The 17,190-nt window shown below is 51.9% G+C and overlaps 1 protein-coding gene across 4 annotated transcripts; it reads left to right on the top strand.

The window, feature by feature from the left end:
• The first annotated feature begins 410 nt into the window (after positions 1 to 410).
• Positions 411 to 15,432, top strand: WNT4 (Wnt family member 4). Of its 4 annotated transcripts, none has more exons than XM_059866593.1 (6): positions 435 to 567; positions 5,173 to 5,275; positions 11,628 to 11,863; positions 13,914 to 14,045; positions 14,410 to 14,552; positions 14,770 to 15,432. In XM_059866593.1, exons 2-6 carry the CDS (start codon positions 5,259 to 5,261, stop codon positions 15,235 to 15,237), a joined length of 996 nt encoding a protein of 331 aa, XP_059722576.1. In that variant the 5' UTR covers positions 435 to 567; positions 5,173 to 5,258; the 3' UTR covers positions 15,238 to 15,432. The 4 variants fall into 4 exon arrangements, with proteins under 4 accessions (XP_059722575.1, XP_059722576.1, XP_059722577.1 ...); XM_059866594.1 differs by having other exon boundaries at positions 460 to 567; positions 5,176 to 5,275; XM_059866592.1 differs by lacking the exon at positions 5,173 to 5,275 and having other exon boundaries at positions 411 to 567.
• The last annotated feature ends 1,758 nt before the right edge of the window (positions 15,433 to 17,190 follow it).

Here is a 17,190-nt window from a genome sequence, read left to right as displayed (position 1 = left end):
GATGCGGAAACCCCCGCCCCTCCCCTCTGTGAGGTTCTCTCGTCTCTCCCCGCACCCAGAAAACCCACTCAGAGGTGCCGCTTGGTGGGTGCAGCAGCAAGGTGGGGGACGCTGGCGGATTCCCCGGTGCCCTCCACGTCGCCGGAGAAACTCCCAATGCCCTCTCTGCCGCCGGAGCCCCTGGTGCCCTCCCCGCCGCCGGCCCGCCCCGGGGATGTCCCCGACAGTGAGTCCCGCCCAGGGAGCGGCGGAGCCGGGGCGGCCCCCGGGGCTGCCTCCGCCCCCGGCCCGCCTCCGGCCCCGCCGCTCCATCCCGGGACGGGCCGGCCGCGCTGACAGTCGGGCTCAGCGGCCGCCGCGGGAGCATCAGCCGGGCAGCGCCCGGCGCTCCTGCCCGCGCCCACCTGCGGCGGCGGCTGCCCTGGGCGCGGGGCGGCGGGGGCGCTGCCGCCGCCGGCTCCGCGCAGTCCCACCCCGCCTGCCCTCCAGGATGAGCCCTGAGTATTCTCTGCGCTCCTTGCTGCTCATCATCCTCGCCACCTTCTCGGCCAACGCCAGCAACTGGCTGTGAGTAGCCGCGGAGCGAGAGGGGGAACACGGACACGCCGCAACCTGTTGGTAGCCCCGGGGGCGCGGAGCAGGTGCCGCGAGGTTGGGCAGCACCGGGCGCGACCTCCTGCAGCGATGCTACTCGGTCCCCGGCGGGCCATAGGGCGCCCGTCGTCATCGCGTCCGTCTCCTGTCCCCGCTGACCCTTCCCGCCGTGGCGGTGGGGTTGCAGCCCTCATCCGCAGGCAGGTGGGCGGCAGGGGATACCGACTCTCCCCAGCCGCTCAGTGGCAGTGTGTTATCGCGGCTGATGGGAATGGGGCTGGTTATCTAGCCCCTGTCCCATTTTTTGTCCTTAAGTTATGAATCCGGATCACACCCGGATCACGGGTGGAGGTCGGGGCGTCGGGTCGGAGTGGGGCCTGGGTGTTGGCGAGATGCCACGAGAGGGCCAGCGGTCCAGGGGAGAATTTGGCAGAGCTGGGGCGGCCAAACGTGCTGGGCCCGGGGATCTGCAGCGAGCAGGGCTGCCCACGCCTCGGCGCCCCATTCCCGGTAGGAGGACGGGTGTCGGGGGGCTGTTGCACGCCGCAGAGGAGTCCGATGACATCGGGAACCCGCTAAACAAACACTGAAATAATGTGTAAGGTAAACAGGGGCGGAAATCGTTCTGGAAAATTCCTACGTGTTTGCCAAGGCGGTGGGACTACTTTCTGAAGAGGACACCCCCCCCTCCTTTCCCCCTTCCCGGGTCAGAGGGGATGGAGCATGAAAACACTTTCCCACCTAACTTTGAACGAAGGCATCGGTTCTTCCTAGTAAATCTGCTCTGGTGGGAGATGGTGCTTCCCCCGCTGCCTGTGTTGCCGGCTGACGGGAACTAATGAGTTCCTGTGCACGCACCCAGCAGACCCGCTCTCCGGCTAGGAGCGTGGGCCGCCTCCATCTCACCTTCATGGATTTCTCTCGGCAGGGGCAAGTACCCCACACAGGTTAAGGAGTTCCCGGGATTGTCAGCATGAAAGATCCTGAGTGTCGTGTATCTCAAACACAGGTGCTCAGGTGGGCACACATCCCCTATGCAAGGAGTCCTCTCTGCATCCGGATACAGCTCCTGCCTTTACATTTTGACTCGCTGGAGGCTGTGGGATGTAGGTGGTTTTTGGAGGATGCTCCCCAGTGCCTGGGGAAAGTGCCAGGTCAGCGGCACTCTCCGAGTGTCCTGCCTGTGAGAAAAGGTGGCTGCCTGGGATGCGTTGTGCTTAGTCCTTCTCCCCTCCTTCTTTGCCAGATGGAGCGATTTGCATGCCGCACGTCTCTAGCAACTGGTGGGTGGATCATAGCAGCTATCAAGGTGGTCTTTTAAGCTGTCATGCTTCTGGTGAAGGTATATTGGGAACTGTGGGAGTGTTTTTCCTGCAGGAAGAAAAGTCCTGATGAGGAAGCTCTGTGAGGTGATGGCAGATCTCTGGAGAGGAGCAGCTTCTGCTGCCCTGGGACAGGCACGGCGGAGAGTGGGGGTTTCATGAGTGAGGTCGGCAAGCTGCCCCGCACGGATGTGCAGAGGTGGGACTCCTCTCGGTGCCCGGCGCCGCACGCAGCTGGAATAGGATTTGGGAGGCGAGGTGGAGTGGTGGTTCGCCGCACTAGTCAGGGAGGGCTGTGTGCAGCCGTCCGTGCTGGCAGAGCAAGGGTGGGCGCCGGGGGCTCAGCAGCAAAGAGCGGAGGGCTCATTCCTGCCAACAGGGGAGGAAAAGCAGATACATTTCAGTGCATTTCAAAGGAAGGGGGTCAATTTTTTTTGATGTTGCAAATGTATCATGATAAAAGGATCATCCCCCGCTCAGTGCTTTTTATTCTTTGCCTTTAGGATTAAGACAATTCCCATTGTTTATCTTCTCACATCAGAAACAAAGACTGCCAGAGGCAATAAACAGAGTTAGAAGGATCCCAGGAATTATCAGATATTCGAGGAATGAGTGTGCCTTGTATGTCTTCACGTGTGTGGGCTCGGCATGCTCGGCGTTATCCCAGGGCGCTGCCAGCTTATGCCCAGCACACGGGATGGATCCAGCTTCGCCAGGCACATAGTTCTGCACAGAGGTGTGTGCACGGACTGGCAGCATGCGGTGAAGTTTGCTTTTCCAGAAACCTGCTGGATTAGAGATTAAGCTCAGTTGTGAGCTTTTTTTTTCTCTCCTCCTAAAGCTCTAAAGCTTCTTTAGACCTGTACAGACTCGCATTCCCCCAGTGCTTTGGAGATACACTGCTTGCAATGCTTGAGCTAAGTGTTTCTGTAGGCCTGGCTTTGTGGGGAAAGTGCTTGTTTTGGCCATGCAATGAGCTGCCCCATCCAGTATAAAAAGGAGGTGATGTGGGGATCTCTCAAAGGGATCACTCTGCTACAGTGGCCATTGAGCTGGAAGAGATTTCCCAAATCTTTTCATTAAACAAACCAACCTACTTTCTCCCTGGTTAGGAAGCAAACCTCAGGTGGTTTTTATCAGTGTTCTGAGTCTGGGGAGTTGCTGCTTGCCTTGTTGCCTATCCAGAAAGCCTCTGTTCTCCAAATCTGAAGAGATACTCTGTTCGCACTTCTTGTGAAAGCCTCAGGCTTGCTCTTCCTTCTGCATTTGGAGGCTCTGATTTGCCTCCTGCCTCTTCAGGCAGAGGTTTGTAAATTAAATAAAGGGCTGTAGACAGAGCCTTTTACATCTTGTGGGCTGTGCACAGGAAGGTCCTTCTGGCTTCTGCTTTATCTCTTAAGGAGTCCAGGGTTATGCTTTTTCAGGGGAAGCAGATGAGTTGCTTTTCAAAGCAACTTGCACTTGGTAGACTCTTGAACCCACACGTGCAGTGATGTGGTTGAATTTGGAAGCAAGGCCTCTTTTGCTCCAAACTCATCCTGATGCTGAGGGTGTTTCATAGAGACTGCTAGCCAAACAAGCATCATTCCACAGCTGGCACAGGAGTGCCAGGCTTTGGTTTTAGTCCAGTTGTTTAGTTACTTAGTTATTAATTGTTTTACTTATTTTGGAGATAAGGAAGTCCACGTGAAAAAGTGAACTAGAAAATGTGCAAAGTGGGTTATCCACTAAATACATGAGGCACTGGGGCCCACAGCCTTGCTCTCTAGCTGTTCAGAGGTTTGAATGATGAGAGAACAGAAACAGAAAACATCAGATACAACAGGGTAGGGTCCTTTAGGGGTGAGACCCCTGGTTATCAAACTATCTGGGAATCATTACAGCCTCTCTCCATTTTCTTGTAGCTAAAACTGGTTCTGGAGGAGGCTCTCCATATGGACATGCTTGGTCTGAGATATGGTCATGCCATTTTAGAGCAGGGTATACCACCAGCAGCTCTGTCTGCCTGTTCTTTACAGGGATTTAAAATCTCCGTCTGGGCTTGGAACTTGGCTTAAAGGGCCAGGAGCACAGATGGGCTTTTAAAACCTTTAAAAAAAAAAATTAATATGAGTGCTCTGGGAAAGCTTGAAGACATTGCGAAGGTCCAAACAAGCCTGGCTAAGCAGCTGCTTTCTAACCACTTTCAAGGGCTGGTCAGGAAGGGATAAAAGGAGTTTGGATTTCCCTGGCCTCCTTCCATCAGAACATCACACAGTGCTTTCAGACAGGGGGCCCAATTCTCTGTGCCCATCTCTGCCAGCTTAGGAGTAGGGATGTTGCAAGAGCAGCCGGAACGCTCATTTTGTTTGGGCCATTATGCAATGCAGAAGATTTGAGAGGAAGTATGCCTGGGTCCTGCATTTGCATCCTTCTGGCTTTAAACCAGGCTTTATTTTTTTCAGGTGAGTCTCTACAGCTTTGATAGTGGGGAGAGATCACTTCACCTGGAGCCTGGCATAGTTTAATTTTGTACAACATTCTTTGCATTGTCATTGCAATGCTCCATCTTCCATGTGGTGAGGAACCAGTCCAGTATTTTCCCTTCAGATGCCATGCAGCCATGGCACAGATTTGGCAGGTACTGCTGGCTCTAACACAGAGCTATTCCTGCCAAGCTCCACTCCCTTCTCCATGCTCCTGGCTTTTGCTGTGAGGACAGTGTCAGGAAGGTTCCCCGGTTACATCTGAGCTGGACCCGGCAGCCAGGGTGGTGGGTTGCACCATTTGGGTTTGATGAGGAATTTCCTTACTTTGAGGGGTACTGTGGGTTGGACGAATGGCTCTCCACTTCTGAGATATTCAGGGCTCCTTTGCATTGCTCTAGGGATCCTGTCAGATCCACAAGGTTGGTGCATGAACCTATGGAACCTGTTTCCAAGGCTGTGAGGTGGGAAATTGAAACTGCTGGAAATATATTTTAATTTTTATTTGTAGGTCTTACCACTTCTGACAATACCAGCTAATTTTATCTCAGCGATGAAAATGGACTGGTTGTGGGTTGCACCCTGCAGGTTGCACCCAGTAGTCCTGGCACTGGACTTCCAAACAAGTTTGGCTTGTCTCTGAGCAATGGTCCTGTCTGGCAGACACCCTTCAGGGCTGTGTTTGCCAGGGTGTAGGAGGGCCCCGTGCTCTCTAGCTCCTCAGTGATGATGGGCATTTCTGTCCTTTCCTAAGAAAGCCTCAAGTAAAATTACACCCCTGTCTTTCACAGCAGAACCTAACTCAAGGGAGGATGGACAGGAAGGAGATAAAACCACTCTGCATGCCAGGCTGTGAAGAACTGGATAAGCTACAAATATGAGCAACAGCAAGAGGCAGGTTTCTTTTTTGCAATGGCTTGATGTGACTCCATGAATAAAAACTGGACTTTTGCACTGAAGCAAAAAAGTGTTTATGTTAGTTTGCTGAGAGCTACTGTCTGCTTGATTAATTAATCATTGTAGATGTAGGGAAATGCATTACAGCCACTTTCTTAAAATGATGAAATTGCTGAGCAATCCTGGAGGTTGACAGTTTCTAGGAGATTCTTCTGTATTTCCTTACAAGTACAATGACACTGGCTCTTACAATAATTAATAATTTTTTTCTTAAAGCTTGAAAACTTACAGTCATCTGAGGCTGCTTGAATGGTAGACTCTGCTCTGCATATTCAGTGCAGGTAACCTCTGCCTTACTTACCCAGGGGTGTCTGTCCCCGACTCCTGTGGGTGACCCTTGGCAGCATCCTCCAGGCTCTCTTGGAGCTGCTGCCATGGGCTGTTGCACTTCACAGCAAGGAAGCTGCCTTGCAGGATCTGGCTGGCTTGGCAGAACTGGAGCCAGTATTGTGCTTTCATGAAATTACTTGGGGGAAAGTAATTGAGTCTGTTGGCCAATGGAGAGCAGCCTGGGGTCTGCTGAAAGTTGGGTGAGATCAAACTAATACTGTAGAAGGCTTTTTTTGTCACATACTTGCAAATTCTGATCAAAACTTTAAACTCATCAGATTTTCTGCAATGAGGTCTAGCCTGAAGCACTGCAGAAGTCAGCCTGCACTTGCCTCCCCTTGCAACAAGGCCTAGGTGTTGTACCTGAATCCTGGAGTCGCTTCTATTGTCTTATAAAGGAAGTAAAGGAAATTTCCTACACATTTAAAGCAGATTTCCAAAACAGATGCTGTTCAGGCTCTTCCCAGCTTCCATCCTGCTCTCCCCCTTTAAAAAGTGGAGATTTTGCCCCTGCATGCTCAGAAAGCCAAAAAGCAGCACTGGCTCAGGACCAGCAGCTGGACATCTTGCTGTTCCCAAAGACTTGTGAGGGGGGAGGTGAGCCACCACCAGTGGCTGGGGCATGGGTGTTTGCTGGGTGTGCGTGGTGTTAGATGCAGGGTCCAAGGGATGGGGGACGGGAAGTGTAGGCTCACCCTTGAGCTGAGGGATGGAGGTATAGGCATAGCACTGCCTCCTCCTGGGTGGCTCTCTCTGCAGCCGGTAATTGGAGGTGAAGAGTAGGTGTGAAAAGCAGATTTCAGCCAAGAGATGGTACCCTAACTGTGACAGGAAGGACTGAGGCAGACTACTGTATTTCCTCCAAGGAAGCAACCAGACAGGTTTTCAGAGGATGACTTGTAAATCATAGTTTACACTTAGAAAGGCAGGATGTCTAATCCCTGGGGGTGGATGCCTGGTCCCTGGAAGGGCGAAGTCTGCTACAGAGCCAGCAGCTGGACAAGGGCAACCTTGCAGGTCTCTTGCAAATCCTACAGGAACATTTCCAAGCTGACAGGCTTGAGGAACCATGGATGTGGTGGGCCCTACTAGCCTGGAGCTGTTGGAACTCGGAGACTGGCACTAAGCCCAATGTGGGACACCATGAGAAATCATGGGAGCTGTATGGCCTGCATAGAGCATCATCTGGCCTGCCAGACTGACATCTTTCCATGGCTTCACTCACCCTTCTTGCTTGGAGAAAGCAACAAGGCAAAGATAAAACACTTCTCCATATGTGCAGGATGGCTCCTTGTAAGGAGCCATAACACTGGTCAGTAACTCTCCCTGCATGGATATATCTATGGAGACAGATAGATGCATGCAGGGATGCATGGGGTTTTTCCATGGATTTTTCACATTATAAACAAGCCTTTAGTTCTTCCCCAGAAGAAGCTTGCCTGCATGAGCTGTCTCAATCCTTAGGACAATCCCAAGTGCTGACCAATGACTGTCCCTGCACCCTCAGGAGGCACAGAGATGTTCTTGCTGACCCCTCCACAAGCATGGAGGTGCTTGATGCCTGTCAGACAGGAGCAGAGCTAAATCATCTTTACAGTTTAAGGCTTGGACAAGCTTTTTGTGGCCTTGGCCACTCAACCTTGTGGGAAGGTTGAGTATTTGCTGAGCAGGGTGAAGCTTCTCAGCCTGATTTCAGAACATCTATTGAGTGGTTTATCAGGGATGCCAGTGGCCTGGGTCTCAAGGTTATCATCTTCAGGAAAATATTCCCAAAATGAGACAATACAAAGAGTTCACACTTGAAACTCATTTGTTTGGAAAAAAGAAACACTTGAGATCTCTGCTTTCCCCAAGGTATCTATCTTCTCTGACCCACCTCAACTGAGTATTTGTCAATGACTGAAATTTCCACACCTTTCCATGGCAGGGAATCTTCTCTCCTCTCCTCCTGGCTCTATCTGCCAGATGCTATGGCTCTTTCAATGTCTCCTTGTCATTTCACTAATTATTCTTCCTCATGAAAGTATTATCATAATTTATATTTAAGCAGGGATTTCTGACATCCCCCACCTTTCCAAAGCTACCTGGATTTGAGATTTACTTACTTGCCATCTTGCAGAGTGCATCAGCTGCAGCTGCTTAAATTATGGGCTTCAGTCCTGATCTCAGTACTTCAGATGGAAAAAAGGAAGGGCTTTCAGTCAATTTTCTCCTAAATCAATGACTCTTAAGGAGTCTGTGGTGCAAATGACTTGCCTGGATTTAAAGGCAGGAGAAAAGAAATATACAAGGCCATGATGAAGCAAGACAGAACTTAAAAAAATGGTGTGGGCAGCAGCTCTCCTCTTGAAACATTCTTTTCCCAGTCTTGGAAAAGGAAGAAAATACACCATTGTTTGGGTTTGTTTTCCACAAACAGGGCTGTTTTGAGGCTGCATGTGAGACTTAAATTATAATCTAGAGCTCTGCATAGCAATCAAGTTGTGATGTCATGATGGAGGATCTGCATTGAGACTTTGTAGAGGGCAGGAGCTGTTTGTTGCCTTCCTCCTGCTGTGCCTGTATAGCTCTCTGTGCAGGTAGACAAAGGCTTTGGCTGCAGATTCTACTACTTCAGCCCAGGGAAACAAAGTTTGGAGCAAAGTTCTTGTTAACAACCAGACAAAGCGCTACAGTCAGGTTCCCATGGGGACAGTGGGATGCTGCAGATGTGTTTTATTCCTGACAGCCTTGGTGCTCCATAGCCCTGAGAAACATGAGATGGAAGCACCTCTGAGTGCTGACAAGGGCAGAGTGTGTTTCCCAGTTCTTACCTAACTCTTCATCTGCCCCAGAGAGGGGAAGGGTATAAGATATTCCTACCTGGTGCTCCTGAATGTGGTGTGATGAGATGCTCTGTGAGAGACTCAAAGCTGAGGTCCTTCAGCCAAGGTCCTTCCTTAAATCCTTGCCTCAGCCTCTAGATCCTGAATCAGGGATCAGGATGGGAGCCTCCTCCCCCATCAAAAACCTTGTCTTTTGGAAAGCAGTGATAGTTCTCCTGGATGAGTAACAAACTAGTAGCATGATGGGGCCACAGCATTTTAGGCACAGTTTTCTCCATCTCCACAGAGGGGCTGGTAAACATAGACCAAGGAGGGGTGATAGGACACAGGACCTGTCAAGAGGGAGAGAGGCCAGAGCACTGTTCTGTATAGTTTCATCTTATTTGTCTGCATTGCAAAACAAATTACCAGACCTGTTCTTGAGAGCTGTACCTATCTTTGAAGCATCCTTGGCCTTTGTTTTATAATCCTAAATAGCATTAAATGTGAGTTGGGAAGGCCCCTTATCAAGTGCATCTCCTTGGATAAGCTTGAAAGGCTTTTGTCACACTTTCCTTTATGCATGCTTTGAATGTATTACTGCACATTGCCCAGAGAATCTCAAGCTGGGGAATGTATTAGAAAAGGAGATGATGCCCCATCCCGAGGAGAGCTGGTAATAATGTGTATGCTACATCTGTGTCACAGAACTCTTCCACCAATGTGTCTGCACTCAAAGCAGGCACTGACTCATCTGTAGGACCAGTCTCACTGGCTTTGAAGGAGCTGCTTGACTGGCATGATAAATGCCAGGCAGAGGGAGAAGCCAAATCAGCACAAGGGGTTGGTACTGGAGATAGATTCTGATTTTCTTGGCTTCCAGGCTCAAAGCTGATCAGTATCCCACACTGTCTTGAGCTGAATCTTACCACTCTGTTGTGTGTCATCTTCCCCATGCCCAAACTGGAATGATGGCTGGACCTGGGAGGGGACAGCTGTTACAGGTACCATGTGTATGCTCAGCATTCAACATCCTCAAAGCTTCCAGAAGTGGTTTGGTGCCTTCACCCCAGGTCAGCCAAGTGCAGCAAGATGTGAGAACAGCAGTAGTTGCACTCCATGTCTGGGACTGCACCACAGGGTTGGAGATACCCACTGCATGTTGTGGGGGCCAGCAGAAAGGTGACAGTCCTGAGTTTGGCCACAGTGGGTTTTTCAAGCCACCTGTGTACATCAGGTCCTGTCTTCTGCAAAGAGGGCTGTCCCCTTGGAGGAGCAGGAAGCCTTGGGCAAAGATGATTTGCTGGTATAAAGGCTCTAACAGCACTTGACTCTGAAACCCCAACAGCCTGTCTCTTCCCACTGTCGGAGAAGCATTGCCTCCATGATCACGCACAGGGAAAACTGAATACTTCTGACATCTCGCCATGCAGACTCCCCACAGACACCATGAGCCAAGACAGCTTTCTCCGTGGCTCCCACAGCCCCCCCAGTTGTGAGCATAAAACCAAGCTGGTGAATAATTCTGCTGATGCACAGAAGAGAAAATCTTGATTTGTCCTCCTGGGGCAGACTGGCAGGGTTAATGGGAGGAAGAGGCTGTGACAACTCTATTTTGTGGCTGAAGTCAGCAGATCTGGTTCCTGGGACACATGGGAACAGGCAGGGAGCAGGAGCCACTTTTGCACAGTCACTTCTCAGAGACAAGCAGGGCTTCAATAGAAAAATCCTTTGCAGGATGTTGCAACTTGGGAGGAGTTAAAAAAACACACAGACAAACCCACAAGTTCTGTAGGGCTGGGAAATGCAGTCAAGGAATGAAGTTTCCAAAAAGCTCAGTACTTGCAGCTCTTGGTGCAGAGAAGGTAGCAGTGTGTGACAATGCTGGCAACTCCCAAGGACACTAAAGCTCATTGTGGTTAGTGGATGGGTGCAAGTGTGAGTTACACCTGTCCCATGCAGGGGACCCTCCATGTCCACAGCAGGTCAGGGCTCCACTATGGCAGTGTCATCTGAAGTGGCTATCAGCAGCCACAGGAAGGAGGGAGTCTCATATACACACCTGCCAACAGTCACTAATAGTTGTAGAGGATATTGGATTATCGCAGAGCCTCACTGGAAAATCTGACTGGGTCTATCTTAAGCTCCTTCTGTGCTCCAGAGGTTGGGGCAGGAGGATGGAACTGGGAAATGGGCAAGCATGGACACCATGCCCACAACACAAGGGGTGGGAAGTTAAGTTACTAGGATGTGCAGCAGGGACCATCATACCCACACACTGGACAAGGAAATACTGAGAGGTATTGAGATGCTTGCTCTTCAAGGTGTTTGCTCCCTCATTCCCCTAATACTGACACCCAAGAGCAGCTCTTTGACTCTTACTGCTGAGGTTGGCGCTATGGAAAGCAGAACACATGGTCCCCTCCACACAGAACCAGTCTTTTCCAGATCAGCAAAGACCTCATGGCCCTATTCACAAGCTGGGCTGGTGGAGGTAAGTGCCCAGCTTGTGCAATTTTGCCCTGGCAGGCTCCTGATTCTGCTTCCCTGCTTCAAACCCTGCTTGAATCCCAAGTGACAGGAAACCTGGCAGCTCCCAGAGGCCATGCCTGCCTGTTGGGGTCTGGAGCAGCTAAAAGCAGCCTCCAGGAGGGAAGTGGTTTGGGGGGCAATGTTTGCCAGTTATGAGCACACAGCCACGCTGTGGGAGCACTGTGGCAGATGGAGCTGGCAGCCAAGTGCCTGTCCTGCTTGTTTTGGCTGACTTTGGAGAACTCTGGCTTTTCCTAGTAGCACTTGGATATGCCGATACTCAGGAGACCTGACCAGGCACATTCAGACAGCGCTGAAAATATCTTCCTTGCAGGCAACAGAGGCAAAGGGGAGCCAACAGCTGGACTCCCCAAGAGACAGGAACTAGGCTGCAGAGGGATGGTTGTTCTGCTTGGGCTTGTTCTCTGTCAGCCAGAAATGCATCCTGTAGAGTCTCTGCTGTGGTACATTTAAAGGTGACCCCAGATGGGCAGCAGGTCTCAGCTATGGAGGGGGTAAGAGGTTCAGTCTCCTTGCTTTCTGGAAGGCTGAACATGGGTCCCAGACGAATATGGGCTCCCCCAGCCCTTGCCTCCTAACCTGTTGTGCTGGTGTCTTGGCAGGTACCTGGCAAAGCTGTCTTCAGTGGGGAGCATCTCTGAGGAGGAGACCTGCGAGAAGCTGAAGGGTTTGATCCAGCGCCAGGTGCAGATGTGCAAGAGGAATCTGGAGGTGATGGACTCGGTGCGACGTGGAGCCCAGCTGGCCATTGAGGAATGCCAATACCAATTCCGCAACCGCCGCTGGAACTGCTCCACACTGGATACCTTGCCTGTCTTCGGCAAGGTGGTGACACAAGGTGAGCTGGAAGGACGTGTCTGGGGTGATGCTGCTGGGGGAATGGCTATAAAAGCAGTCTGGTGGGCTGCAGGTGAGATTTTGCCTGCTTGCCCCTGAGCCGGTGCCTGGGGAGGGTCAGGAATGGCCCATCCAGTGTTGGATCTTGGGGTGGATGTGTCCCTGTGCACTTCAGTGAGGCTCTATTCAGTATGTTGGGTACAGCATATTCAGACTCCTGCTGCTCCTCAGCTCTCCTGAACCTTTTCTACACCTATTGACAAGGACATGCCAAGTTTGAGCAAAGGTCCTAAAGTCACCCTGCTCTCGTCTCTTCCCCACCAAACCTAGGAGCTCCACTCCATAAAGCCATGGGTGCATTTACTCAGTCTCTTTCTGGGCAGTGCTGAAGCAGTGGCTGCTGCCCGGCTGGCACATGGCCACTCTTGAGCAGAGCATCAATGGGGGCACCGTCAGGAGGATGGCTCAGTGCCGCCTGGCATGGGAAGAACATGTGGCAGCATCATCCCCCACCACCAGCCTTCAGGGCTGGATATGGCCAGGGCAGCCCCCAGCCCCCAGCTGCACCCTGACTTCCCAGAAGCACATGACTGTAATCCTGTGAGTACTGTAGTGAGGATACAGAGGGGAAAACCCCTCTGCAACCCCTTAAGATCACTGAAGCATCCCTTGCCTCCCCTCAGGTGCTATCTCTGCCTCCCCTCAGGCACTATCTCACCTCCCATCTCAGGACCCCTAGACCAAAGCATCCCCCGGCTCCTTTTTTGACTTTCCTTCCCTCAATGCAGGGGTGAAGATCTCTTCTTGTGAAGGTTCAGGGACTGGAAATACCAGAAATACCAGAAACTAAAAGTCGTCTCTTTTTAGGCAGCCACAGCACAAACCGACCAACATGATCCTACTATTAACCTCGATTAACTTGGAGGCAGTTCAGTCCCACACTGGCTGGGTCCTCCCCAGCCACTGCCAGCTGGGCCACCAAAGTCTGGGATGCGACCACCAAAGTAGCTGCCCTCTCTCTGACTGGCAAGCTGAGTGATGCCTGCTCACAAGCCATTGCCCCTCAATACCAAACATGGGACCACCCCAAATACCAGCCCTCCTTGCTCAGAAATGGAGGGTTTGTGCCCTCAACCAGCCTCAGAGGATAGTGGGCATTGTGTGTTGCTAAAGCTTATCCCTACCCCTGCTTCTCTCTGTGTTCATGCCCAGGGATGCGCCCAACTTCCCAAACAAGTTTTTCTCAACCATGTGGCACCACATAGGTAGACACAAAACCTGGGACTGCACTGCACCCTGGACACTAGTGAAGTTCTGTGAGTGCTGTGGGAGCAGAACAGGGTTTTGCAGGGTAGTTTGGGAGGCATTGCGAGCTGCACAACCCTGTGATGGATGGCAAGCATCTGCAGCTGCAGGGAATGTTCCTGGATGTGGAAAGCAGACAGCTATTCTGGATGCAGGAAAGATTTCATGTGCTTGCCTTGTGCTTGCAGAGCTGCCCTGCAAGCACAAGGCAAGACAGTCTTCTGTTATAAGCTCTGGAGAGCTCTGCCCACATTGGCAGTGCAGCCTCTGTCTCTTCTATTGCCAGGTTTTATCATTCATCCATCATTTGTGTTTTTAATGTTGTGGGGCAGTTCCCAGCTTCTTCACTATTGCAAGAATGGGCTGTCACTTCTGCAGAACATCTCCCAGCACCCAGGGGTCTCTGATGAGTCAGGTCCCGGCTTGGCACTAAGCAAACAGCATCCCTGGGGGTGGGGACAATGAGGGTCCTGTGTGCTGCCTCTATCTTAGGAGGAAGTGACAGAACAAAGGGTTTAGCCTGATAGCTCTGTATAGCATGTTTTGCCAAGAGCCATCTTTTAGACCAGCTTTTCAGGGGAGTTTATGTGCCACACCAGAGTTAAGAGGGGAGGGGAGAGGAGAAGGGACACATATGGCAGTCTACCAAGAGCCTTTGGCCACCGGGCTGCATTGCCTCCAGAATTGCTGCTCACATTGCCTCAGACTTTCTGCCACCTTTCCCACCATGGTTTGTGCCATTGCAGGGACACGAGAGGCAGCGTTCGTCTATGCCATCTCTTCGGCAGGGGTGGCCTTTGCCGTGACCCGCGCCTGCAGCAGTGGCGAGCTGGACAAGTGTGGATGTGACCGCACAGTGCAGGGGGGCAGCCCACAGGGTGAGTGTCTGAACACCGAGCAGCTGCAGCTGCATGGGGACACAAAGTAGCCAAAATACCCACTCGATTTGCTATTCAGACCCACTCTCTGTAGCCATCCAGAAAAGAAGGAGAAGTTTTAAAAAAACAAAACACTGTGACTGCCACAGAAAGACACCTGGGTGCATCACCCACTGGACTGAAAACATCTTGTCCATGTGTTCCTCAGGGCCACACCCCCTAGCTTCCCCTGTTCCCATGTGGCACAGACTAGTAGGCAGCAAGACAGAGAGGGCAGGCCAGCTGGATTTTAGGAAGAGCGGGGCTGGAGAATTCAAGCACTACAGGGTGGCAGTACCTGTCTCATCTGTGCTCTCTGCCTCAGGCTTCCAGTGGTCGGGCTGCTCCGATAACATCGCCTATGGTGTGGCCTTCTCGCAGTCCTTCGTCGACATCCGTGAGAGGAGCAAAGGGGCCTCTTCCAACAGAGCATTAATGAACCTCCACAACAACGAGGCAGGGAGGAAGGTAATGGCATGGAGAGAACCTAGGCAGCTGGCACCACTCTGCAGCATCCCAGCCAGGCTCTGCAGCCATGGCTTGAGCCATTTGGGCTTCTTTTAATCCCATACTCACCAAGCAGTGTTTTCTGCACAGCCCTCCCAGGCCCTATCCACTGTGCCCTCCCTGCTATGTGCAGCCCGCACTGATTATCCCATCTTGTTCCTTGTGTCTGTTCCTCCAGGCGATCCTGAACAACATGCGGGTGGAATGTAAGTGTCATGGTGTGTCAGGCTCATGCGAGTTCAAGACATGCTGGAAAGCCATGCCCCCCTTCCGCAAAGTGGGCAGTGTCCTGAAGGAGAAATTCGACGGTGCCACAGAGGTCGAACAGAGCGAGATTGGATCCACCAAAGTGCTGGTGCCCAAAAACTCCCAGTTCAAGCCACATACAGATGAGGACCTTGTCTACCTAGACTCCAGTCCCGACTTCTGTGACCATGACCTCAAGAATGGGGTCCTGGGCACCAGTGGGCGGCAGTGCAACAAGACCTCCAAGGCTATCGATGGCTGTGAGCTGATGTGTTGCGGCCGTGGCTTTCACACGGACGAAGTGGAGGTTGTGGAAAGGTGCAGCTGCAAATTCCACTGGTGCTGCTCCGTCAAGTGCAAACCCTGCCATCGGGTGGTGGAGATCCACACATGCCGGTGATGAACAGGGGAGGGCACCCACCTGTATCCTCTTTAAGTGACCCTGCTTCTCCCTTGCCCCACAGCCAGGACTGAGGAAGTGACCCAGATGCTGCAGGGAGAGCACAGCTCTTTACAGAGACAGAACCACAGAGAAAAACAGATTTTAAAGAAAAAAATATTTAAAGTTTAAAAAACCAGATCATTGTTGGCTTTCTTTATTTTGTTTTGTCTGCTTTGCTGTATGTATTGCTGAAGCCAGAGCCCCTTGGTGTCCTGTGCCGGCAGACATGTTTGCTCTCTGGCTGGTCTGGGGACCTATGTGATGCCAGCTCCTGTTGGATGGGCTCCTGCTGCTTTTGGAGTGCTGCAGACAAGAAGTGTTTAAGGCAAGGGTAGTACAGCATTTGAAATCTTCTATTGTAGTTATTTTTGTTTGTTTAAAGGCACATGCTGAGCATCCTGGAGTGGCACTGGCCTGGCTAAGCCTCAGGAAGGGAAGGACCACAGCCAGCCTGTGCAGCCAGGTGCATGGCAAGGGACAGGCAGGTGGTGACAGGCTGGCACTGTCCTCCAAGAGTTAAGTTCCACGTGGAGTCCAGCCAGGGTGATCAGTTCATGAGGGCAATGTGAGACACTCCTGCACCCCCTTGTTGTGGGAGCTCGAAGGCGTCCTGGGAATGGATGGATTTTGGAGCAGCTCCAGGGACTGCTCTGATTTACAGAAGCTCCTCAGTGGCTGCCTAGGGCTATTGGAGGACACGATGGTCCCACCATGCTCCCTTTCCCCTATCTCTTCTCCAGTACCTGGTTCCACTGGAGACAGTGAAGGGCAGTGATACCTGCAATCCACTGACATTTAATGGAGCTGAGAGCTGATGGAAGAAAAACCAAGTAGATTTCTTCTCCTCTGTCCCGTAATTGCCCCCATCTCGCAGGCATCCCACAATAGGTCTCCTCTTTCTCCTCCATGCGCCTGTTCTCCTCACTCAGGAAGACACTGGGGGACAGTCCCTATCCTGATGAATGCTGAGAAAAGCAAAAGTATAAAGTGGAGCGACTGGGGGTGGAGGAATGCTGGTGCTCTGCCACTATTGCTGTGTCACCCTTAGGAAGCCACGAGAGAAGGACTCAGCCAGAGGAATGCTGCCATGCGTGCCCTGAAATCACAGAGATTTAGTGCAACAGGGCCCCATGGCAGTCCTTCTCCCTGGGACACTGCCATGAAGATAAAGCGCTGTCCTGCCTGCTCTGGCTTCCCTCTGCCTAGGACTAGGTTAGTGCAGAGTCCTTGCTGTTGGGCTGTAGTATGAAATATCTGGAGAACTAATAAGCAGAGGGATGCTATGAGGGAAGATGGAAAGTGAACCAGTTCCTCTCTCCCTCACCCACTGGTATATGAGTCAAGAAGTAAAAGGGAAGCAGAGGAAAACCTCAAAATGACACCTCAAGCCAACAGGTGAGGCTCAGTATTGCCAAGCCCTCCTATATAGGAGGGAGCTCCCTGGATGGTCCAGGAAAGCTCAGAGCTGTGGCCATTACCCTCCCAGCTGAAGGAGGGGGTCTCTGCAAAACCTGCAGTCTTCTTGCTCTTCTTTGAGAGGGAAGAGGTTGGGGGAATGCACAGGCATATGTGAAACCCCATCTGTGCCATGACAGCAATGGGCTGGGGCAGAGCCTGTGGTCACTGGAAGGTTTCCAGACACCATCTGCTGACAACTGACTTGAAGCAGTGCAGGGTGAGGGAGGTTTGCATTAGGGCAAAACCCCAGAATACCCCAGCTGCCTCTCTCCTGCCTGCTCAGCACCAGTTCAAATAAACCTCCAGCAAAATGTGACAGATGATGGGGAGGGACACCCTAGGTGGGTCCTGAGGTGGAGCACTGTGGGTTGATCCATTTCAGTACAAACCAGAGATCGCCTAACAGAGAAAGGTTTGCCTCTCTCATTTGGCTCAGTTGGCCAAAGGTGCAGC

Source organism: Haemorhous mexicanus, chromosome 23, assembly GCF_027477595.1.
Source record: "Haemorhous mexicanus isolate bHaeMex1 chromosome 23, bHaeMex1.pri, whole genome shotgun sequence".
Taxonomy (NCBI): domain Eukaryota; kingdom Metazoa; phylum Chordata; class Aves; order Passeriformes; family Fringillidae; genus Haemorhous; species Haemorhous mexicanus.
Note: the sequence above shows the minus strand (reverse complement) of the source record. Positions and strands in the feature narration are given on the sequence as shown.